The sequence below is a fragment of the Apium graveolens genome, chromosome 6 (assembly GCF_009905375.1).
Source record: "Apium graveolens cultivar Ventura chromosome 6, ASM990537v1, whole genome shotgun sequence".
In the NCBI taxonomy this organism is placed as follows: domain Eukaryota; kingdom Viridiplantae; phylum Streptophyta; class Magnoliopsida; order Apiales; family Apiaceae; genus Apium; species Apium graveolens.
In genome coordinates this window covers 9,756,855-9,777,013 of record NC_133652.1, presented here as the reverse complement: position 1 = coordinate 9,777,013, position 20,159 = coordinate 9,756,855, and the positions used below count along the sequence as shown (strand labels likewise).

The 20,159-nt window shown below is 32.6% G+C and overlaps 1 protein-coding gene across 1 annotated transcript; it reads right to left on the bottom strand.

Annotated features, from left to right (window-relative positions):
• Window positions 1-6,332: 6,332 nt before the first annotated feature.
• Window positions 6,333-8,383, bottom strand: LOC141663992 (high affinity nitrate transporter 2.5-like). The gene is made up of 2 exons (XM_074469848.1): window positions 7,078-8,383; window positions 6,333-6,991 (listed from the first exon to the last, which is right to left on the bottom strand). Exons 1-2 carry the CDS (start codon window positions 8,223-8,225, stop codon window positions 6,613-6,615), a joined length of 1,527 nt encoding a protein of 508 aa, XP_074325949.1. The 5' UTR covers window positions 8,226-8,383; the 3' UTR covers window positions 6,333-6,612.
• Between the last annotated feature and the right edge of the window lie 11,776 nt (window positions 8,384-20,159).

Genomic DNA, 20,159 nt, shown 5'->3' with positions numbered 1-20,159 from the left:
TAATTTGAAGTTACGTGAGAAAGGAAAATCGTATAATTGTAATCTGACAGACACCGACATTGGTTCTTAAATTTGGCAAGGAAATGACGCACCGATTAGTTTATCCTGTACGTAATTCCCCGGAGCGACTTTATCTCACACGTACCGTAAGAGAAAAATTACGTAGCAATTTTGTATTTGAATATTTTCAGCTTTCAATTTTGTATTTGAGGAATAATATTTCGTATTAATAGAAATGATAGACGTCCCAAAAACCGTCCCAAAAACCGTCCCAATGATACATTGCAAAAGTTGATTGCAAGAGTTTTTATAAAAATGATGTGCTATCGTGCATACATATGCGCCCACGAATTATAATTTGTCTAGTGTCATTTGGGACAAATTTTTCTACAAAATTTTTGAGACCTCTATTTGGATGAAGTTTTGTACTTTGAAGTTACCAGAGAAAGGAAAATTGTATATTTGTAGTCCGACAGAGACCGACATTGGTTCTTAAATTTGGTAAGGAAATGACGCACATATTACTTTATCTGTTATGTAATTTTAGAGCGAATTTATCTCGAACGAAAAGAGAAAAGTTACGTAGCAATTATGTATTTGAATATTTTCAGCTTGCAATTTGTAGTTGAGGAATGATATTTCGCATTAAGAGAAATGATAGAGGTCCCAAAAATTGTCCCAAAATTTGTCTCAAATGACAGATGGCAAGAGTTGACGGGTAAGAGTTTTTATAAAAATGATGGCGTCATCGTGCATACATATGCGCCCACGAATTATAATTCGCCTAGTGTCATTTTGGATAAAATTTGGTACCTCTAGCATTACTCTTTCGTATTAAACATTTTGTCTTTATGCAAAAGTGTAAGTGTTCAAGTAAGTGAAGTTTATTGCAGCGATTTTTGTAAAGATCGGATAAGTAGTGCAGATAAGACATCTTGATATTTTGTCAGCAGCCTGTATTAAACGTTGGAGAGGAGTCTATATATACTTGTGTGGTGTCTATCGGTATAATTTTGAAACTGTTTAATCAGGCGTCTTTATTGTGTGTTTGAGTGTTGATCAACAGCTTTCTAAGAATTTAATCTCGAAGTGTTAAGGCCTCCAGTCCCGGTTGCTTGTCGCAGAGGCGCAGACAGAACTTCAGGTCACAAAAAGCTGTGATAATCTAATTCTTGACGGGGCTGGTTTATGAGATACGAATAAGTAAGTTAATTATAATTTTATCGTTCTTATTTGTTTTAATTTTCTCGTGTATCATCTTACTAATTTTGCCTGTCTCAGGTCACTATATCAGAGAATGGGTGCTTCCTTCTAGCCATTCGGATGGAACTCCTTTATGAGTGATGTTCAAAAACCTTAATTGAGTATTGACTTTGGAGATAGTTTACGCAGAAGAATAAACTAGGTGTTTATTCGTTAATTTGTTAAATTCTTACTTAAGATGCAGATTAGATGACAAAAATAACTCTAGTGACTACTGATGATGTCTTTAAATTACATAACTGATAGGATGGTCCTCCAAGCTGCAAGCACAGTTCAACAAGAAATGAAAAGAATTTATACAACTAATGACAGAGTAGAAAGTTATTAACTTTGGATGAAGTACTTTTGTAATTTGAAGGTACCTGAGAACTGAGATATGCATCTTTGTAATTTGACAAATCGAGACGACATCACTTCTTTAATTTGATATGGAAATGACTCGCGGATTACTATATGCAGTACGGAATCCTCGAACGAACTTATCTTAAACGGAAATAGAAAAATTGCTTAGCAAGTTTGCATTAGAGGAATGATATTTTCTCTCCATCAATTTTTTTTGTCTCATTTAACTTTAAAAGCCTAAACTGATAAATCTTGACCGACAAATTGAATATACTGTATAATCAATATAGTTTTTTTTAATTAATAATCATTAAAAATCACTATAATTTTTATTTTTAGTCCCAAGCAGGTCAATTTGATTTGAGAAAAATTAATTGAGGCCAAAATTACGGACAAAGTGTGTACAACATCAGCGGCTTGATAATACATGAAAAGCGACAATGTACGTGTCACTCTAATAATGTAACAACGTTTATCTTTTAATTTTAGTACCAAATATTTAATTTTAGTACCAGTCGGGTCAAATATTACATCTACTACGATATTTTGTTCATATACTGCTCTATCTATTGTGAAATGACATTAAATTAGTTATGAATGAACGAAATTACGTCTAATAATAACAAAAAACTAGAAGAGCAACTTCGGAGGACTAATGTTATCATTGTTGCAACTTGCAACATGAAAACGCATCTTGTCTCCCCTTGAACGAGGGTTGAGCATTTGGTTGATTCGGTCAGAAACTGAACCAAACCGAATTAACCGAAAACCGAGTTGCTGATTTTTTCATAACCAAACCGAATCGAAATTATGTATAAAACCGAACCGAAAATCGAACCGAAATATTTCGGTTTGGTTAACCGAAATATTTAAAAATATATATATTTTTGTCAAGTAATACTGGTATTAACAAAACGAGCATATACCTAGGGCAACCAGAAATGAGGGGAACAAAACTCCAACTATGGTCACCACATCAACAACGAACAGACAATCACAAGAACTCCAACAACTAAAGTGAGAAACTACAAAAACTAGAACATAGACTAATTAATCAAATGTCTGAAGGTATCAGTCTTTCAATCTTTTCACAAGAAAAGACCCATTCTTACACCACTCTTTTTATGATCTTAAGAGGGACTTAAGAGCTGCTATGTTGTCCACCGTGTTGTCTCATATTACGTGCAATATTACGTGCAGTCCAAATGTAGTTGCAACAGTATAAACAGTCGACCCAATTGAGCTTCAATGATGTTACCAGACAAGGCATGGAAAGCCCCATCCCTGATGGCGGAAGAATCTGCGGTAAACTTGTTGTGCGCTACAGATTTTGTGGATTAGGATTTAGGTATTTAGGTTAGGAATTAGGATCCCTTATCCCTGGCTGTTAGTCGCGACTCACGAGTGTGTATATCTAATATTTTTAATTTAATGTGGACCAACTGTATAGTCTGTATCTAATATATATATATATATATTATATTATAATATACGAAATATTAAAAGTTTGATACTGGGTCGGTCGGTAATTACCCTTAATTATTTATTCTATACCTAATTGATCAATTCCGGTTCTTATTGATATTGGAGTCAACTTCCTCTATCAATTTAAATTTTATTTCATATCCAACTCTATATTATTATTAATTGATATTAAAGTCAACATCTTCTACCAATTTTATATTCTAATTCATATTTAGTTCTATATTATTCTAATTGATATTTCGGAGTAAAATAAATTAAAAAAACTAAATTTAATTAGTTGAATTTAGTTGATATAATGTGCATCGGGCTAAGAAAATAATAAATACTGCTGATTAGTCTAAAAAATTATACTATTTAACTAGGATAAACGAAACAATATATATTAATCATCCAAGATAATTAAAATATAATTCAACCAACTAAAATAAATTACATATATATTAATTATTCGGGCTAAAACAAAATTATCTTAATGATCCGGACATAAAAATTAAAATTAAACTAAATTTAATTAGTTGAATTGGTCGTAGTAATGGACCTCGGGCTAAAATAAAATAAAGTAAATCACTCATACGGGATAAATCAAATTAATATCAGATTAAGCATAATTCGTATCATATTGATATGAACCAAAAATTGACTTTTAACTAAACATAATCATAATTATTATTATTTTTAAAATACACACAAAATGATCAATAAAACTATATCGTTCAATTAGTACTATTATCTTTTTCAAATAGTTCTTATAATTTATCGATTAAGTAATAACTTGTCTAAAATAATATTTTTGTTAAAGTTCCAACATAATAGAAATTTTATATTTTTATTTTCAAAAAACTATAAAATTGCTATAATAATATTTTAAAAAACTATGAATATATATATATATGTGTGTGTATTAATATAACTATCACGAACTCATATCATTTAAAAAGGTAGAAATAAAAAAATTAATGAACAAATTTAAAAAATTCAATTCAAAATATTTTTGTTAAAAAAATTATATAATATTAAAAAAGATTTGTGTATCCGTGCATCGCACGGGTTTTAAGCTAGTTATCTATAATATATTATATATAAAATATAATTCAAATATATATATATATACTATTCGGTTAATTCGGTAACCGAATTAATATTTTGAAAAACTGAACCGAACCGATTTTATTTCGGTTAAAACCGAAATAACCGAAATTTTCAAATAAACTTAATCCAAACCGAACTGAATTTTACGGCTTCGGTTCAGTTTTTCAGTTTCTGTTCGGTTTTGCTCATCCCTACCTTGAACTTAATCCGGTGATCGAAAACCACTTTCAATCTTTAAATTAAGTAATTAATCATTCATATATCACTCTATATGCTAACATATATGTTAACATATCTGAAGAAGGCGGTATTTTCCTTCGCTCCGTGTTCTATTAATTATGAACGAACGAAATTATCTTTACCTAAAAAGAAAAGGAAAGAATCAATGCAAATAAAGACCATCTCTTTGATGTATCAGTTTGCAACTTAATTACTATATAAATACACTGTGAATTGGAGGATTATGAACTAAGTTTTGGCCTCTGTTATTAAGAAAATAACATTTCAAAACATTCAGAGCTTCAAATAGCTGCCAAGGCAGCTTGTTAACTCTTATATTGCTATCTCATTTTTATTTTATGATAATTATTAACTTATTTAACTTGATTGAATATAAGGTGAATTTTGATTGATGGACAAGAAAAACGGGACAAAGGTAGTATAGCATTGCTTCTTAAGTTGAGATTCCAAAACCTCGATACAAGTACCGACTTTGAAGATAGTTTGTCCAGAATATATTCTAGGTTCAAATTCTTGACTTTATTTTAAAAAAAATAACTTATAGATTCTTTCCGAAGTGCTGACTGAATTACAGATAGAACCTTATTGATAATTTGCTACAAACCTGTATTTATGACATAAAGTAGCAGGATTTTTGGTCCTGAATTTACCAAAAACATAGTTTTCTTACATCAATGCGATAAGATGTTTGATATTGTTGTACATATCTGCTATATTTCGTATCAATACTCAGTACTTGACAAACATGGGACTGACTAGTCACGTCACTAAATTGACACCTTCAAAATGCTGCCTTTCAATTACAAAATTGATAGATTAGTCATCCATAATACAAACTCTACAGGGGGAGGGTCCCTAGCAATGGTTTTCCAGGAACACCTTATACAGCAAACGGTTTTTCATTTGTTGGATAGATCAACTATCCAACGGCTGTGATTAAAAAAAAATACCTATAGGGACCGCGGACATTGTCAGCGGTCCAGAGAGATGGACCGCAGACATTGACTGCGTTGGTACCTAAAATAAATTTTTATTTACTAAGTGAAAATTGACCCCATACATTAACATCAAATCTCAACCGCAGACAATTTCCCCGGTCCGTGACAAGTGGACAAAAAGCTAATTTCTCCGGACCCCAGCCAATGTCTGCGGTCCCTATAGATATTTTTTTAATTATAGTCGTTGGATGGTTCATCCAATGGCCAGAAAACCGTTTGTTATATAACTCGCCTGTGGCACGAACCCCAAACTACAAAATTGATAGTTTTACCCTTAATGATTTTGTAGTAAGTTTGTAACTTTAAAGGATTGATGTGAAAGTTATCAAATCTCAGGACACCTTAGGACAGGAAAAGATCAAGACAATAGAAAATCATATGCAATCTAAAGCTTAGTTGAAAATGATAGCATATTACTCTATTTGTTACAAGAATTCTGGAGCGTGAAGTTCAAAGTGTGGTACGTCACATTAAAGTATTGTAATAATGGAAATTTCTCATTATTTTTCAGTATGATATGAAGTCCAAAACAACATTATAATTTTAATAGTGTAATTTGTTTTCCAAATTTTCATTTGATGTCAAATTAAGATAGAGAAGGCACTCCAATATTATAAATTTTGAAGAAAAAGTAAGTTCTTTTATGATATTCAAAATTATTTGAAAACCAGACTCTAAAATAATTTGGTGACTGATATCTCCGTGTTAATATTTTTGGTGTCATTAATTTGATTAAGACTATAAAGATGATGAAATAAGTCATGGTAAATAAAAGATTTGACCATGTCTATCTTTCATCTAGACGTTAAAGATGTGGTACGATGCTAGGAAGGAGCATCATAGCATGGATTTGTTTGTTTCCATGAAAGTAATTCAAAAAGACAAGAGTATAAATAAGATATTGAAACATCAAGATATAAAATAGTATGATTTTTTAAATAGTAACGTAACAAAAAATATAAGGGCCGTCACCTACCCGACAATGACATAACAAAAAAACAATTTGGTTCATAGATAGTGCATAATTACATACAAATAAACATCAGCTGACAGGAAAGATGACGATCATGTTTTTCGTGTTTCTTATTAAAGTTTCCAGCTATAATTATTCACTAGAATTTATACAAAATATATAAGAAAGTTTAAGGGGTAATATAAGATGACATTAAATATAACTTGAATGTAATTTCACAAATTACGCATGCCCATATGATTCCGGAGTTCCTTCGGAAGGTGTGGAAGCTGGACCCACTTTTTTACCTCTTTCACCTTTGCTATTATTTGCAAATTTTAGGCTTGCTTTGTGAAAACCTTTATCTTGTTCTTCTTGGGTCCATTCAGACATGTAATAATTTTCTTCTGTAATGCCTTTAGATGATGCACCCCAAAATAGACCTCCCCATTGTGGAAAGTATATAAACATCATCGGAAGAGTGCAACATATTATCATGACTCCCATGAGAGTTATGCCTGTCTCTGTTTTGAATGTTGATCCTCTAAAGAAGATTACTTGTGTCAAAACTGCGCCTACGTTTCCACCGCCTCCGATCAACCCTGATATTACTCCAAGTGACCTAATGAAACGTACATACAAGTCTTGCTTAAGATTCTGAATTAGATAATAAAATGTTATGAATTCATGTGCTTAGGAAAAAATTACCTTCTCGAAACAAAAGGAACCACTCCGTATGTAAGACCACATGCAGCTTGAACAAATACAGAGAACACAAGCATCACAGTAACAGATGCACTTAAAGATCCCAATCTTCCCAAGAGAACGCATAAGAGGCCCCCAAATACTTGTACTAGAAACAGGGTCCAGAGCCTACCTCTCATGCCGTACCTTGTTGCCATAACATCTGAAAGATAGCCTCCAAACGGTCTTGAAAATAAGTTTGCTAACCCAAAACTTGCTGCAATAATTCCCGCGGTGTGAAGATTCACATGGAACCTATCATAAAAATACTGCGCGATGATGTTGTCCACGGTCAGCTCCACCCCGAAACAGTAACCATAAGTTAGTGCTAAAATCCACCCTCTGTAATTTGTCATTGCCTGGTACAACACCTGTGAGAATTTATCTTTGTGCTTATCTCCAGATTTTTGGAGTTTTGAGAAGTTGCCATCAGGCAAGTCTTGGCCTAAGAAAAACACTGAATATGCCGACAAGGTCTGGAACACAGCTGGAACGAAAAAAGCAATTCTCCATGCTGTGAATTTATTTGAACCAATACTATGAATAAGGGTATACACATACGGCATGATGAGCTGAGTTGCACCCCCGCCAAGGTTTCCCCATCCAGCAGCTACGCCATTAGCAGTGCCAACAACAGGAGCGGAGAACATTGAGCTCATCCAGTATTGAGTTGACACAAAAGTGGAAAGTGAAAAGCCAGTGAAAAAGCGTACAAGGAGAAATGAAGCCGGAGAGGTGGCTATTGCACTGCAGTAGACTGCAGGTGCTGTAAGGAGCATGAGTGCTGCAGAGGCGACACGAGGTCCAAACAGGTCGCATAAAGTCCCCATCACGATCCTCGCAAACACAGCTCCAGAAACTGCTGCAATCCCAGCATTTCCTATGTCTGTTGAGGTCAAGTTGAGGTTGTCGCGAATCAGAGGTATAAGGGGTGGAGCAGCAAAGGTGGATACAAAACAAGCGAAAAAAGATATCCACGATAGATGAAATGCTCTCATGTGAGGTGCTGCGATTGAGTGAATTCGCAGTTTAGTCGCCTTGTTCTCTGAATCCACCGGAATAGAAAACCCTCCATTGGTTTTGTTATTGTTTTCTGGTTGAGAAATGTCCATCTCAATTTTCAGGGGCTAAATATCTGAAATGCTTGAATGAGATGATGAAAATATAAACGCTGTCTTTGCTGATTTTATACTAACATTTGGAAGAAGATGACATATGTTGACAAGTGAAGACAAAACTATAAACTACAGATACACACTGTGAATTGGAGGATCGGTGGCTGATTCTTGGCCTTTGTAAATAAGAAAAGAACAACTCGAGAAGTTATAAACTTCAAATAGCTGCCAAGTCTCATAGTAGTTTGTAACTTCACATGCTAGAAACAACAGAGGGTTTGAATTTCAAGAAATTTGTCAGGATGTGACTGGTTACATCTTAAATGTAAGGCATTTACTTTTTATGTTTTAATACCCTAGTGGTTAGAAGTTTGATATTAAGACAGATTTCTGAGTGAGGTTCAAAAACTTTAGTTCAGTATTGACTATGGAGAGAGTTTACTTTGAATATACTAGGTGCATATTCTTGACTTTGTTAAGCTAATTAATTTATTAGATTCTTACTTAAGATGCCGATTAGATGACAAATATAACCCTACTGATGATGTCTTTGAATTAAAATTGATAGGATGGTCCTCCAAGTTGCAAACACACTACAATAACTTATGGCAGATACTAGTAAGTTAAATAACATTGGATGAAGTTTTGTAATTAGAAGTTACCTGAGAAAGGAAAATTGTATATTTGTAGTCTGACAGAGACTGACATTGGTTCTTAAATTTGGTAAGGAAATGACGCACCGATTAATTTACCTTATATGGTACGTAATTCCAGAGCGACTTTATCTCAAATGGAAAGAGAAAAATTACTTAGCATTTTTGTAATTGAGGAATGATATTTTCAGCTTGCAATTTCGCATTTGTGGAATGACACATGGCAAGAGTTGGTTGGTAAGAGTTTTTATAAAAATGATGGGGTCTTCGTGTATACTTATGCGCCCACGAATTATAATTCGCCTATGTCATTTAGGACAAAATTTGTTACAAAATTTTGGGTCCTCGAGCATTACTCTTCGTATTAAACATTTTAAACATTTTGCCTTCATGCAAAAGTGTCGGTGTTTAAATGTAAGTGAGTTGTAAAGATCAGATAAGAACTCTTGATATTTTGACAGCAGTCTGGATTAAACGTTGGAGAGTAGTCTCTATAATGTTGAAACTGTTTAATCTGGCGTCTTTATTGTGTGTAGTGTATATGTTGGTATAAGGTTGAAACTAGGGGTATACGCGGTTAGGTTTGATGCGGTTGGGAGGCCAAAATCGCACCAAACCACATATAGCGGTTTTCTTAAATCTCCAACCTCAATCGCATTTGCGGTTGCGGTTAATCGCGACTTTTTCAACCGCGCGGTTGCGGTTGGTGCGGATCGACTTGCGGTTCAGCTATCGGCTTGTATGATAAATAATAAATAAAAATAGTTCATTACAATTATACTTGTTAAATCTTAGAAATTTATAAAAATAAAATATATTACAAGAGTACAAGTGGTTACTGTAAATTATATATGGCAGTTTCTGCGTTTGATAATATATATTATATCTCAAACCCCCAACTCTTTATCTTTTAATTCTTATATATATAGTTGTTTTTGCATCTGATGATGTCTGTTATATATTAGATATTATATATATTTAGCGGCTTGCGGTTGCGGTTCGACTTTTGTGATTATTTAAAAATCAAATCCGCAATCAATCCACGGATATGCAGTTCCTGTAATTTCAATTCGCATTTGATCCGTATTTTGCGGTTATCCACCTAGAACGGTGCGATTGCGAGCGGTGCAAGCGATTTGTGCGATTGAGCGGATTACCTGTACAACCCTAATTGAAACTGTTTAATCAAGCGTCTTTATTGTGTGTGTGAGTGTCGATTAACAGCTTATGCACATGTTTAGCAAATTTATGTTATGTTTACTTGAATATGAAGCTAATAGTAGATATTCCATAAAATTGTTCAGGTTACAATAAGAAGAGTTTATGCTATGACAGAACATCAAGTGAATCACTTCAGATGAAGTTTTGTAATCGGAAGTTACCTGAGAAAGGAAATATGAATCTTTGTAATCTGACCATCGAGACGACATCAGTTTTTAAATTTGGTAAGGAAATGTCACACCGATTACTTTATGTGGTATAAAATTCTAAAGCGAACTTATCTTAAACAAAAAGAGAAAAATTGTATTACAAATTTGCATTAAAGGAATGGTATTTTAGCTCCGTCCAATATTTTTTGTTTCATTTAGCTTTTAACACGCTATACTGATCAATTTTGACTGGCAAATTTAATATATTGTATAATCAGTATTTTCTTAATTAAAAGTCATTAAAAAATCACTATAATTTTAATTATTAGTCCCCGTAGGTCCATTTGACTTCAGAAATATTAATTGAGACCAAAATTATGAGACAAGGTGAGTATAATGCCAACGGTTTGATGACACATGAAAAGCGACAGTGTATACGTATAATCTGATAACTTAACGACGTTCGCCCTATAATTTTAGTACCAATTAATTATTTAATTTTAGTATCGGACATGTCATATATATTTATATTTGTTACGATATGTTGCCCATATATAGCTCTATCTGTTGTGAAATGATGTGAAATTATTTATGAATGAACGAAATTACCACGTCTTACAATAAAAGAAAACTAGAAGAACAACATTGGAGGATTGATATTATCAATGTTGCAACTTGCAACTTGAAAAAACACACATGGAGGTGATGATGTATCTCCTTGATCTTAATCTGGCGATTGAAAACCCCTTTCAACCTTTAAATTTAGGTATAAATCATTCGTATATCACTCTATATGCGAGCTTATTTGAAGAAGGTGGTGTTTTCCTTCGCTCCTCGTTCAAATAATTATGAACGAACGATATGATCTTTACCTTAAAAGAAAAGGATAGGATCAATGCAAGTGAAGACCATGTCGTTGATGTATCAGTTTGCAAGTTACTTACTATATTACTGCACTGTGAATTGGAGGATCGTGAGCTAATTGTTGGCCTCTGTAGTTATGATAATAACATTTCGAGACTTTCAGAGCTCAAAACAGCTGCCAAATCTAATGACAGCTTGTTGTTACCTCTTAAATTTTATAAAGTTGCTTCCTAAATTAAGATTCCAAAACCTCAATACAAGTACAGTACTGACTTTGAAGATAATTTGCCCTGAATATATTCTAGATGCAAATTCTTGGCTTTGTTTAAGATTATTAACTTAGAGATTCTTTCAGAAGTGCAGATTGAATACATATATATCCTTTTTGATCATTTGCTTCATATCTGCACTTAGGACCTAAATTAGCAGGATTTTAGGTCCTTATCTTAAACGAAAATAGAAAAATTGCGTAGCAAGTTCGAGTAAGGATATTTTCTCTCCATCCAATATTTTTTTGTCTCAACTAACTTTTAAAAGGCTAAACTGATCAATTTTAACGACAAATTTAATATATTGTAAAATCAATATAATTTTTTTGATTAATAGTCATTAAAAATCACTATAATTTTAATTTTTAGTCCCACGTAGGTCCATTCGACAATGTATACGTACAATATGATAACGAAACTACGTTCATCTTTTAATTTTTGTACCAAAAATTTAATTTTAGTACCGGACGGGTCATATATTACTTGATCTGTTACGATATTTTATTCATATATAGTCCTATCTACTCTGAAATGACGTTAAATTAGTTATGAATCAACGAAATTATATCGTCTTACAATAACAGAACAACTTTGGAGGATTGATGTCATCAATGTTGCAACTTGAAAAAACACACACGAAGGTCATGATGTATATCCATAATCTTAATGTGGCGATAAAAGCATTAAAGCGTATATGATCATGTTCAGGTCTTCTTACTACACCTTAAAATTTTATAGCGACTGGTTTCTTAAGATGATATCATATTTCGTTTTAGGGGTGGTCTCGTGTTTGAGTCCTCCCACCCCATTTATTTAATTTAAATATTTATTATTGGTATTGGTTATATTCGTTGTTATCAATCGTAGCGAAACGTATCATACGATTGAGACGAGTATTAATGAGTATAAGATCATGTTCGTACATTTCTCAAATATCTTATTGTTTTTGAGTAGAGCGACCAGTTACTTATAAAAAAAGTAAAAAGTCAATGCAAGTGAAGACTTCGTTTGTTCTTAAATGTATCATTTTGCAAGTTATTTATCAGTATATAACTATACTGTGAATTGTAGGATCGTGAACTAATATTTGGCCTCTGTAGTTAAGAAATTAATATTTCGAAACATTCAGAGCTCCAGATAGCTACCAAGTCTTATGAAAGCTTAAATTAAAATTCCAAAACCTCAATACAAGTACACATTTGAAGATATATTTTAGGTGCAAATTCCTGAATTTGCTCAAGATCATTAACTAATTTATAGATTCTTTCAGAAATGCAAATTAACAAACCAAACCAAACATATTCAGTATAACCCGCTTAGATCGGCGTCTGAGAAGGGTAAAATGTACGCAACCCTACCCCTATTCCGAAAAATGGGAAGGCTGTTTCCGTGAATACTCTCAGCTTAGTGCAAGACAATATAAATGTGTATATGTGCGATACTTGTGCCCATGGCATACTTCACATGAGACTTACCCGTGAACAATCCAAATCAGTGTCTGTCAAAATCTGAAATTTTACACTTCTAGCTTACAAAGAAAATCATTTACCAACATAGGTGTACATGAAACTTTACAGCCGAACCCGATTTAAGCCACGAGATTCAGCCTCAATTACTCTAATACGCCATCTCCAATCAGCCCTATCTAATATCATATCACCCGTGAGATTTAAAGCCACCACATGGTCTACCTCTCTTTCTATTTCCCCCAATCAATATATTTTCAACCCGTCTAACTGAGGCGGAATTATGGCAGCGTCTAACATGCCCATACCAACGTAAACGTCCCTCCCTTATTTTCTTGGAAATAGATTCAACACCCAAAATTTTTCTGAAAGTATTATTCGAAATATAATCTGCCATTGTGCAACCACAAATCCATCACAACATACGCATTTCTGCAGTCTCTAACCTACGTTTTCGGCTTTCTTCAATGGCCAATACTCGGAACCATACAACAATGTCGGTCTAAATTTCAATCTATAAAATTTACCCTTCAACTTTAAGGGTACGCTCGTATTACATAAAACTCCAATAGCAGCCTTCTATTTAACCAACCTGCCTTAATGCGATGTGTAACATCGACAAGAATATCACTGACAAGAATATCACTGTTGCTCTTTGTGATAGAGCCTAGGTACTTAAAACTATCACTTTGTGGAATACGGTCATCTGCGATGCAAATGGAAACATTTGGCTCTTGATTCTCCTCGCTGAAATTAGCTCAAAAATATTCAGTATTAGAACGCCTCAAACGCAATCTGGAGCCTCCAATGACGTCGTCGTTCTAAAAATGCAAATTGAATTACATATATATTCTTATTAATTATTTGTTTCAAATATGCACTTGTGACATAAATTAGCAGGGATTTTGGGTCCCGAATTTTCCAATGATCTAGTATTCTTAAATAAATGTGTTAAGATATTTGATATTGTTGTACATATCTGCTATATTTAGTATCCATACTCAATAATAGAGAAATATGGTACTAAATAATCACATCACTGGATTGCCTCCTTCAAGTTGTTACCTTGAAGTTACAAAATTGATAATTTAGTCCTCCATCCTACAAACTCATTATACTACGATTCTATGAGAAAGAGTGGAATCAAATACCATTTTACGCATAATGACTTTATAGTAAGTTTGTAGTTTTACCATGACGAAGTTATCTTATCTTAATAGTAGGAAGATGAATCATGTGACAAATTTGCAAGTTTGGAGGAGTAATACGACATGTGCAATTTTAAATTTAGTTGAAAATGATCACATATTACTATATCTATTATATAAATTCTAATACACGAAGTTATCTTATCTTAAAATAAAACTGTGAGTCGCGTAATATGTTTCTAAGTTTGGAGCAGTAATGCATCAATTTTCTATTAACTTGGAGCATTTCCTATTATGATTAAATATTAAAGTGGTCACTCAACTGAAAATCATATATATATATATATCAAATTTAACGGGGTATCATTTGAATCACTAAAGTGATAATAAATATCAAGCAAATACTTCAAAATATGTGCTCGATGATTAAAAATTATTTTCATGGAGTTCATTACATTTTTCTTGAATCTTATTACAACCAAATGAAAATGTATGAATTCTAGTATTTTTGATAATATAGTGAAATTTTTAAAAATTGATCTAGTATTTATTTTTAATTTTGTAGTTATATTTTTTATTTAAATAAAAATAATTAGTAAATAAATTTTTAAAAATCTCACTATATCATCTAAAATACTAGGAATTCGTAACTTTTCATTTGGTTGTAATGGAATTCAAGAAAAATGTTTATAATTTCATAAAAATAATTTTTAATTCTCGAGCACCTATTTTTAGGTATCCGTTTGATATTTATTATGAATTTAGTGATTCAAATGACATCCCGTTAAGTTTGATGATGAAACTGATATATGGCGAGTAACCACTTTGATATTCAAATCTATCAGGAGGCAATGTAAATATGTAATTATTAATGTAGCGGCAGAATCTACCGAACTTAACCTTTTAAGTAGTGAAAAATGATTCATAAGTCACTTTGTTTGTTCTAAAATTAGAGAATGGTGTGTTTTTTTACTCTCTAAAATGATTGAGATATACTAATAACAGTTTTTACGCGGCGTGCTCTTAAAAGTTTGGAAGAAAATCAATATAATGTTGCACAGTAGTAAATTTGTTAATATCGTGCCTTTTATGTAAAAAGAAAAAGGAACAAGAATGAAAAATGAATACACAAACGACCTTGTAGCAAGCTTGTTGTTTTAAAGGATTGGATGTGTGATATTCACAAATCAAAGGCTTGCATGTTAGTAGTGATCTACGAATATAAGCACGTTTATGAATTAATTAGGAATCAACACCAAGTTTTCTCTTGAGTTAGAATATTCCTGGTAGCTGATTCTCACAAGCGCCCCTAATTAATTTCGGTCTTTATAATATTTGCCCGAGTGTATATAATAAGTACTAAATTTTATGAATCTGGTGTATTTTAATTGATGGAATTATTGTGAATGTAGGGACTTTATCAATATTTATGATTGGAGAACCAAATCCATTAATATTAGTATTTATTGTTTGTACTCGGGCACACATTACAAAAATAAAAAAAAAAATTACATACTGCTGAGAAACTTGGAGATACACTTTGATATTTGTAATGTGTACACAGAAATATATGTGGCACTCCGTACAAAACCAGAAGCCAAGAACTCATGAAAAGTATGTCCTTTTTTATTAGAAATGAACATACTAATGAAAATGATGTCAATTGGGATCAAGTTGTTTATAAAAGCTACACTAACATATATGAGAATAAATTTATTCAGCTGACTTTTCATTATTCAAGTGATATCAGTAGGGAAATACTATTTTCAGAGCACAGTTTTATTTTCACACCTATCAAAGCATGAAATGACAAATTCCCCTTACATATACAATAAAAATAAAGATTATTATAAAATGTGCTATGAAAATAATATTTTTCTATCAACACACAGTACGGACTCGTTCCCAGAAACCCAGTTACATGCAAGTACATTATTATTTAAATGAGATATATAATCCAAGTTGTAAAATTAACATACTGAACTGAGATCCTTAAGATTGTGTATAATTGCATACCGATAGACAAATAAAAACATCAGGGCTAACAGACATAACATCGATCATGTTTTTCGCGCACCTTCTAATTAGAGTTCACCGACTCTGATTTTTGACTATAAGATATACAAAACAAAAAAGTTTAAGGGGAAATATAAGCTGACATTAAATTTAACTAGATTGTAATTTCATAAATTACTCCTGTCGGCTGCTGGTATAATCAGCTGTTTCAAGAATTTTTTGATCATTTTCACTACACTTTTTGAATTTTTTTGATATTTCAGTGCTAAAAATTAGTATTTCAACCATTTAATATCAAACTTATATTCATATAACTCTAAATAAAACTAAATATGGCTCCAATTATAAAATATTTACCGGATTTAAAGAGGCACTTAATATTTTTAGTGGGGGCACTTTACAAAATATAAAAACTACTAATTGTTATTTTCTGTGGGGGCACGTGTTCCCGTTGGCTCCTACATAAATCCGCTCCTCTTTCACCTTTGCTGCTGTTTGCAAATTTTAGGCTTGCTTTGTGAAAACCTTTCTCTTGTTCCTCTTCACTCCATTCGGACATGTAATAGTTCTTTCTATAATGCGTTTATATAATGCACCCAAATGGACTTCCGCATTGTGTCACGTTTATAAAATCATCGGGAAAGTGTGACAAATTATCTTGATTGAGCCTACATTGCCACAACCTCCAATTAACACTGATATCACGCCAAGTGACCTAACGAAAGATATAACGAAGTACATATAATTAATTTTCATCAAGGAAGGAGGTTAATTAAAGCATGTTTCAGTTCATTGTGTGGGTTTGTTTAACTGTAGACCTCTGCGAGTACGAGGATAAGGTGCATTTGTGTTAAGGTCTCGTGACTAGAAGTTTACTGCTAAATGTTAGGCATTATGACAATTACTGCTTTAATTCTAATACCCTATTGGTTAGAATATTGATATTAAGACAGATTACTAAGTAATGTTTAGAAACTTTAATTCAGTATCGACTTCGGAGATAGTTTACCCAGAATGTGCTAGGTCGTTAAGATGGTACTTATATAACTACACGATGCTCCAAATTGCAAACACACTACGAGAAGAAAGGAGAAGACTTGATACAACTAATGACAGAGTAATAAGCCAATAACTTTGGATGAAGTTTTACTGTTTTACTGAAGAAAAGAAAGACGTATCTTTCTAATGTGACAATTGAGACCGACATCAAGTTCTTAAATTTAATAAGAAATGATGTATCTTTGTAATGTGATGGTTGAGGTCGACATTAAGTTCTTAAATTTAATAAGAAATGACGTATTGATCATGTTATACAATACATAATTCAGGAACGGCCTTATCTTATACGGAAAGAAAAAAATTATATAATATGTACAGAGATTAGAGAAACAATATTTTCCCGTCCCATATTTTTGTCTTATTTAAATTTTAAAAGGTGTAATTGATCAATTTTGACCAACAACAACAAATTCAATATATTGTACAATGAAAATATTTTTTAAAACTTGTAAATTTTAAAAGAAAAAATATATAATTAATTGTTAGTCCGATTTAAGTCAATTTAACTTCAAAAAAGTTCAACTAAGACAAACTCACGGAACAAAAGGAGTAACATTTTAGCAGCTTGATGGCGCGTGAAAAATGACAACAAAAAATGGCGATGTACATGTAGAATATGATAACGGAGGATGATATTTATCTTTTAATTATAGTACCGGGCGAGTCATGTATTAGTTTATCTGTTATGATATTTTGTTCATATTCTCGCTCTATTTATTATGTAAGGACTTTAAATTAATTGTGAATTTATAAATTATTACAATGATAGAAAACCGGAAGAATCAAAATCACAGTATCGTAAGTTTGTAACTTTGGAGGGCTGATGTTATCAGTTTTGGGTCATGTTCTCTGACAATCGTGAGTTAGATAAGTTTTATCTAACATACTGCTCCAGGGGTGTGGGATTTATATTTCAAGGGCGCAGATTTAAAGAAATTTTTTTAGCGTTCCGCGGATATTTTCCGCGAAAGGGCTTTTTCCCTCTCCGCGGAAAATATCCGCGGAAGGGGGAAAAGCCCTTCCGCGGAAAATATATGCGAAACGCTAAAAAAAAATTCTTACGTCTAGACCCTTAAAATATTTATATAAGGGTTCTGGAACAGTGTGTTAGATATGCCTTACGTGGCACATGATTATTAGGGATTACCACACCCGTTAGTTTTACAACTTGCAGCTTAAAAATATAAAAGAACAGAACAGAATCAATACAAATGAAGACCCTGTTTTGGATGTATCAGTTTGCAAGTTATAAACTATATTTCTTCACTGTGAATTGGAGGATCGTGAGCTAATTTTTGGCCTCTGCAATTCAAACAATAACATTTCGAAACATTCAGAGCTCCAAATAGCTACCAAGTTTCATGACAGCTTATTACCTCTTAAATTTAACGACATTGCTTCTTGAATTAAGATTCCAAAACCTCAATACAAGTATTGACTTTGAAGATAGTCTACTGAGAACAGATACTTGAAGGCAGTTGCATATTCTTGACTTTGTTTAATATCATTAATTAATTAGATTCTGCATTAAAAAGCTAAGTGAATTGCATATATTTCCTTATTAATTATTTGCTTTAAACATGTATATATTGTTAAAGAGTATAAGATCGTGTTCCGGCATTTTTATACCACCTTCAGGTTTTAGACGAATTACTTAACATGGTATCAGAACTCCGTTTAGGGAGGGACCCGAGTTCGAGTACACTGAAATATATGTGGTACTCCGTATTAAACCAGGAGCGACGAACTTATGGAAAGTGTTATGCCATATTTTGGCATAGCTTAATATCCTCCAACAACAGTGATGTTACTTGTAATGTTATAAGGTACTTATTAACTACTAATGAAAATGATGTGATTTGGGATCACAATTGTTTACATGAGCTACACTAACATGTAGCATGTGAATAAATTTGATCAGCTGACTTCTGATCATTGAAGTGATATTATTAACACACAGTACGGTCATTCCAAGCATGATTAAGACAGAGCTGCAACGTTATTAGTTTATTAACAATGTCATTCACTTGCAGCACAGTCTCGTAATTATAAAATTAAAACACTCAACCTCAGTCCTTAAGATTGTAAATAGAATCAATGCAAGTGAAGAAGACCCTGTCTTTGATGTATCAGTTTCCAAGTTATTTACTACTACTATATAACTACACTGTGAATTGGAGAATCGTGAGCTAATTTTTGGCCTCTGCGATTCAGAAAAATACATTTCGAATCATTTAAAGCTCCAAATAGTTGCCAAGTCTCATGTCAGCTTGTTATTTCTTAAATTTTATAACATTGCTTGTCAAATTAAGATTCCAAAACCTCAATATAAGCATTGACTTTCAAGATACCTTGCCCAAAACATGTACTTGACTTTGTTTTGAGATCAGTAATTTATTAGATTCTTTCTCAAGATGCAGATTGAATGACATATATATCCCTATCGATAATTTGCTCAAATCTGCATTTTATGCAACAGATTAGCAGGACTTTAAGTTCTGAATTGCCTAAACTTCAATTGTTCTTGCATCAATACTAAGATGTTTGATGTTTTAGTAGCTATATATGAGATTTTCGCCGTTTAAATGGAATTTCAAGTTTAAAAGTGTGCCGAGATCTGACAAGTGGCTTTCTGGTCATTCCTCGCCTTCCTGGCAGAGCAAAGCTAGTTGTATCCATGATCACTAATCTGCTACTAGTGATATTCAAAGCAACTAAGGAATCTTTTGGTATTGAAACTGACTAATTATATCACCAAATTGCCACCTTCAAGTTACAAGATTAATAGATTAGTCCACTATGTTACATACTAAACCATTTAAAAAAGAGAGGAAAGAATCAAAAATTAATGACTACTCCATATGTTTATGTTTTAGAAGTTTGATGCAGAAGTCTTGTAACTTAAAGACAGGGCAGAGTAACAATGTGTTTGTCCAACATGACAATAGAGAAGCACGTCCATTTCTTAAATTTAGAAAAAAGTATTACAGAAAGTTTCACATGTTACTCAGTCTGTTATGAATCTGTTATGATATCTGTTAAGAGAAGTTTTATATATTACTCGGTCTGGTATAGTGTTACAGAAA

Bases quoted from the DNA above. Each gene is read 5' to 3' on its own strand.
- LOC141663992 (XM_074469848.1), bottom strand. From the start codon at position 8,225: ATGGACATTTCTCAACCAGAAAACAATAACAAAACCAATGGAGGGTTT. The intron at 6,992-7,077 runs GTAATTTTTTCC...ACGTTTCATTAG, and splicing joins GTTCCTTTTGTTTCGAGAAG to GTCACTTGGAGTAATATCAG.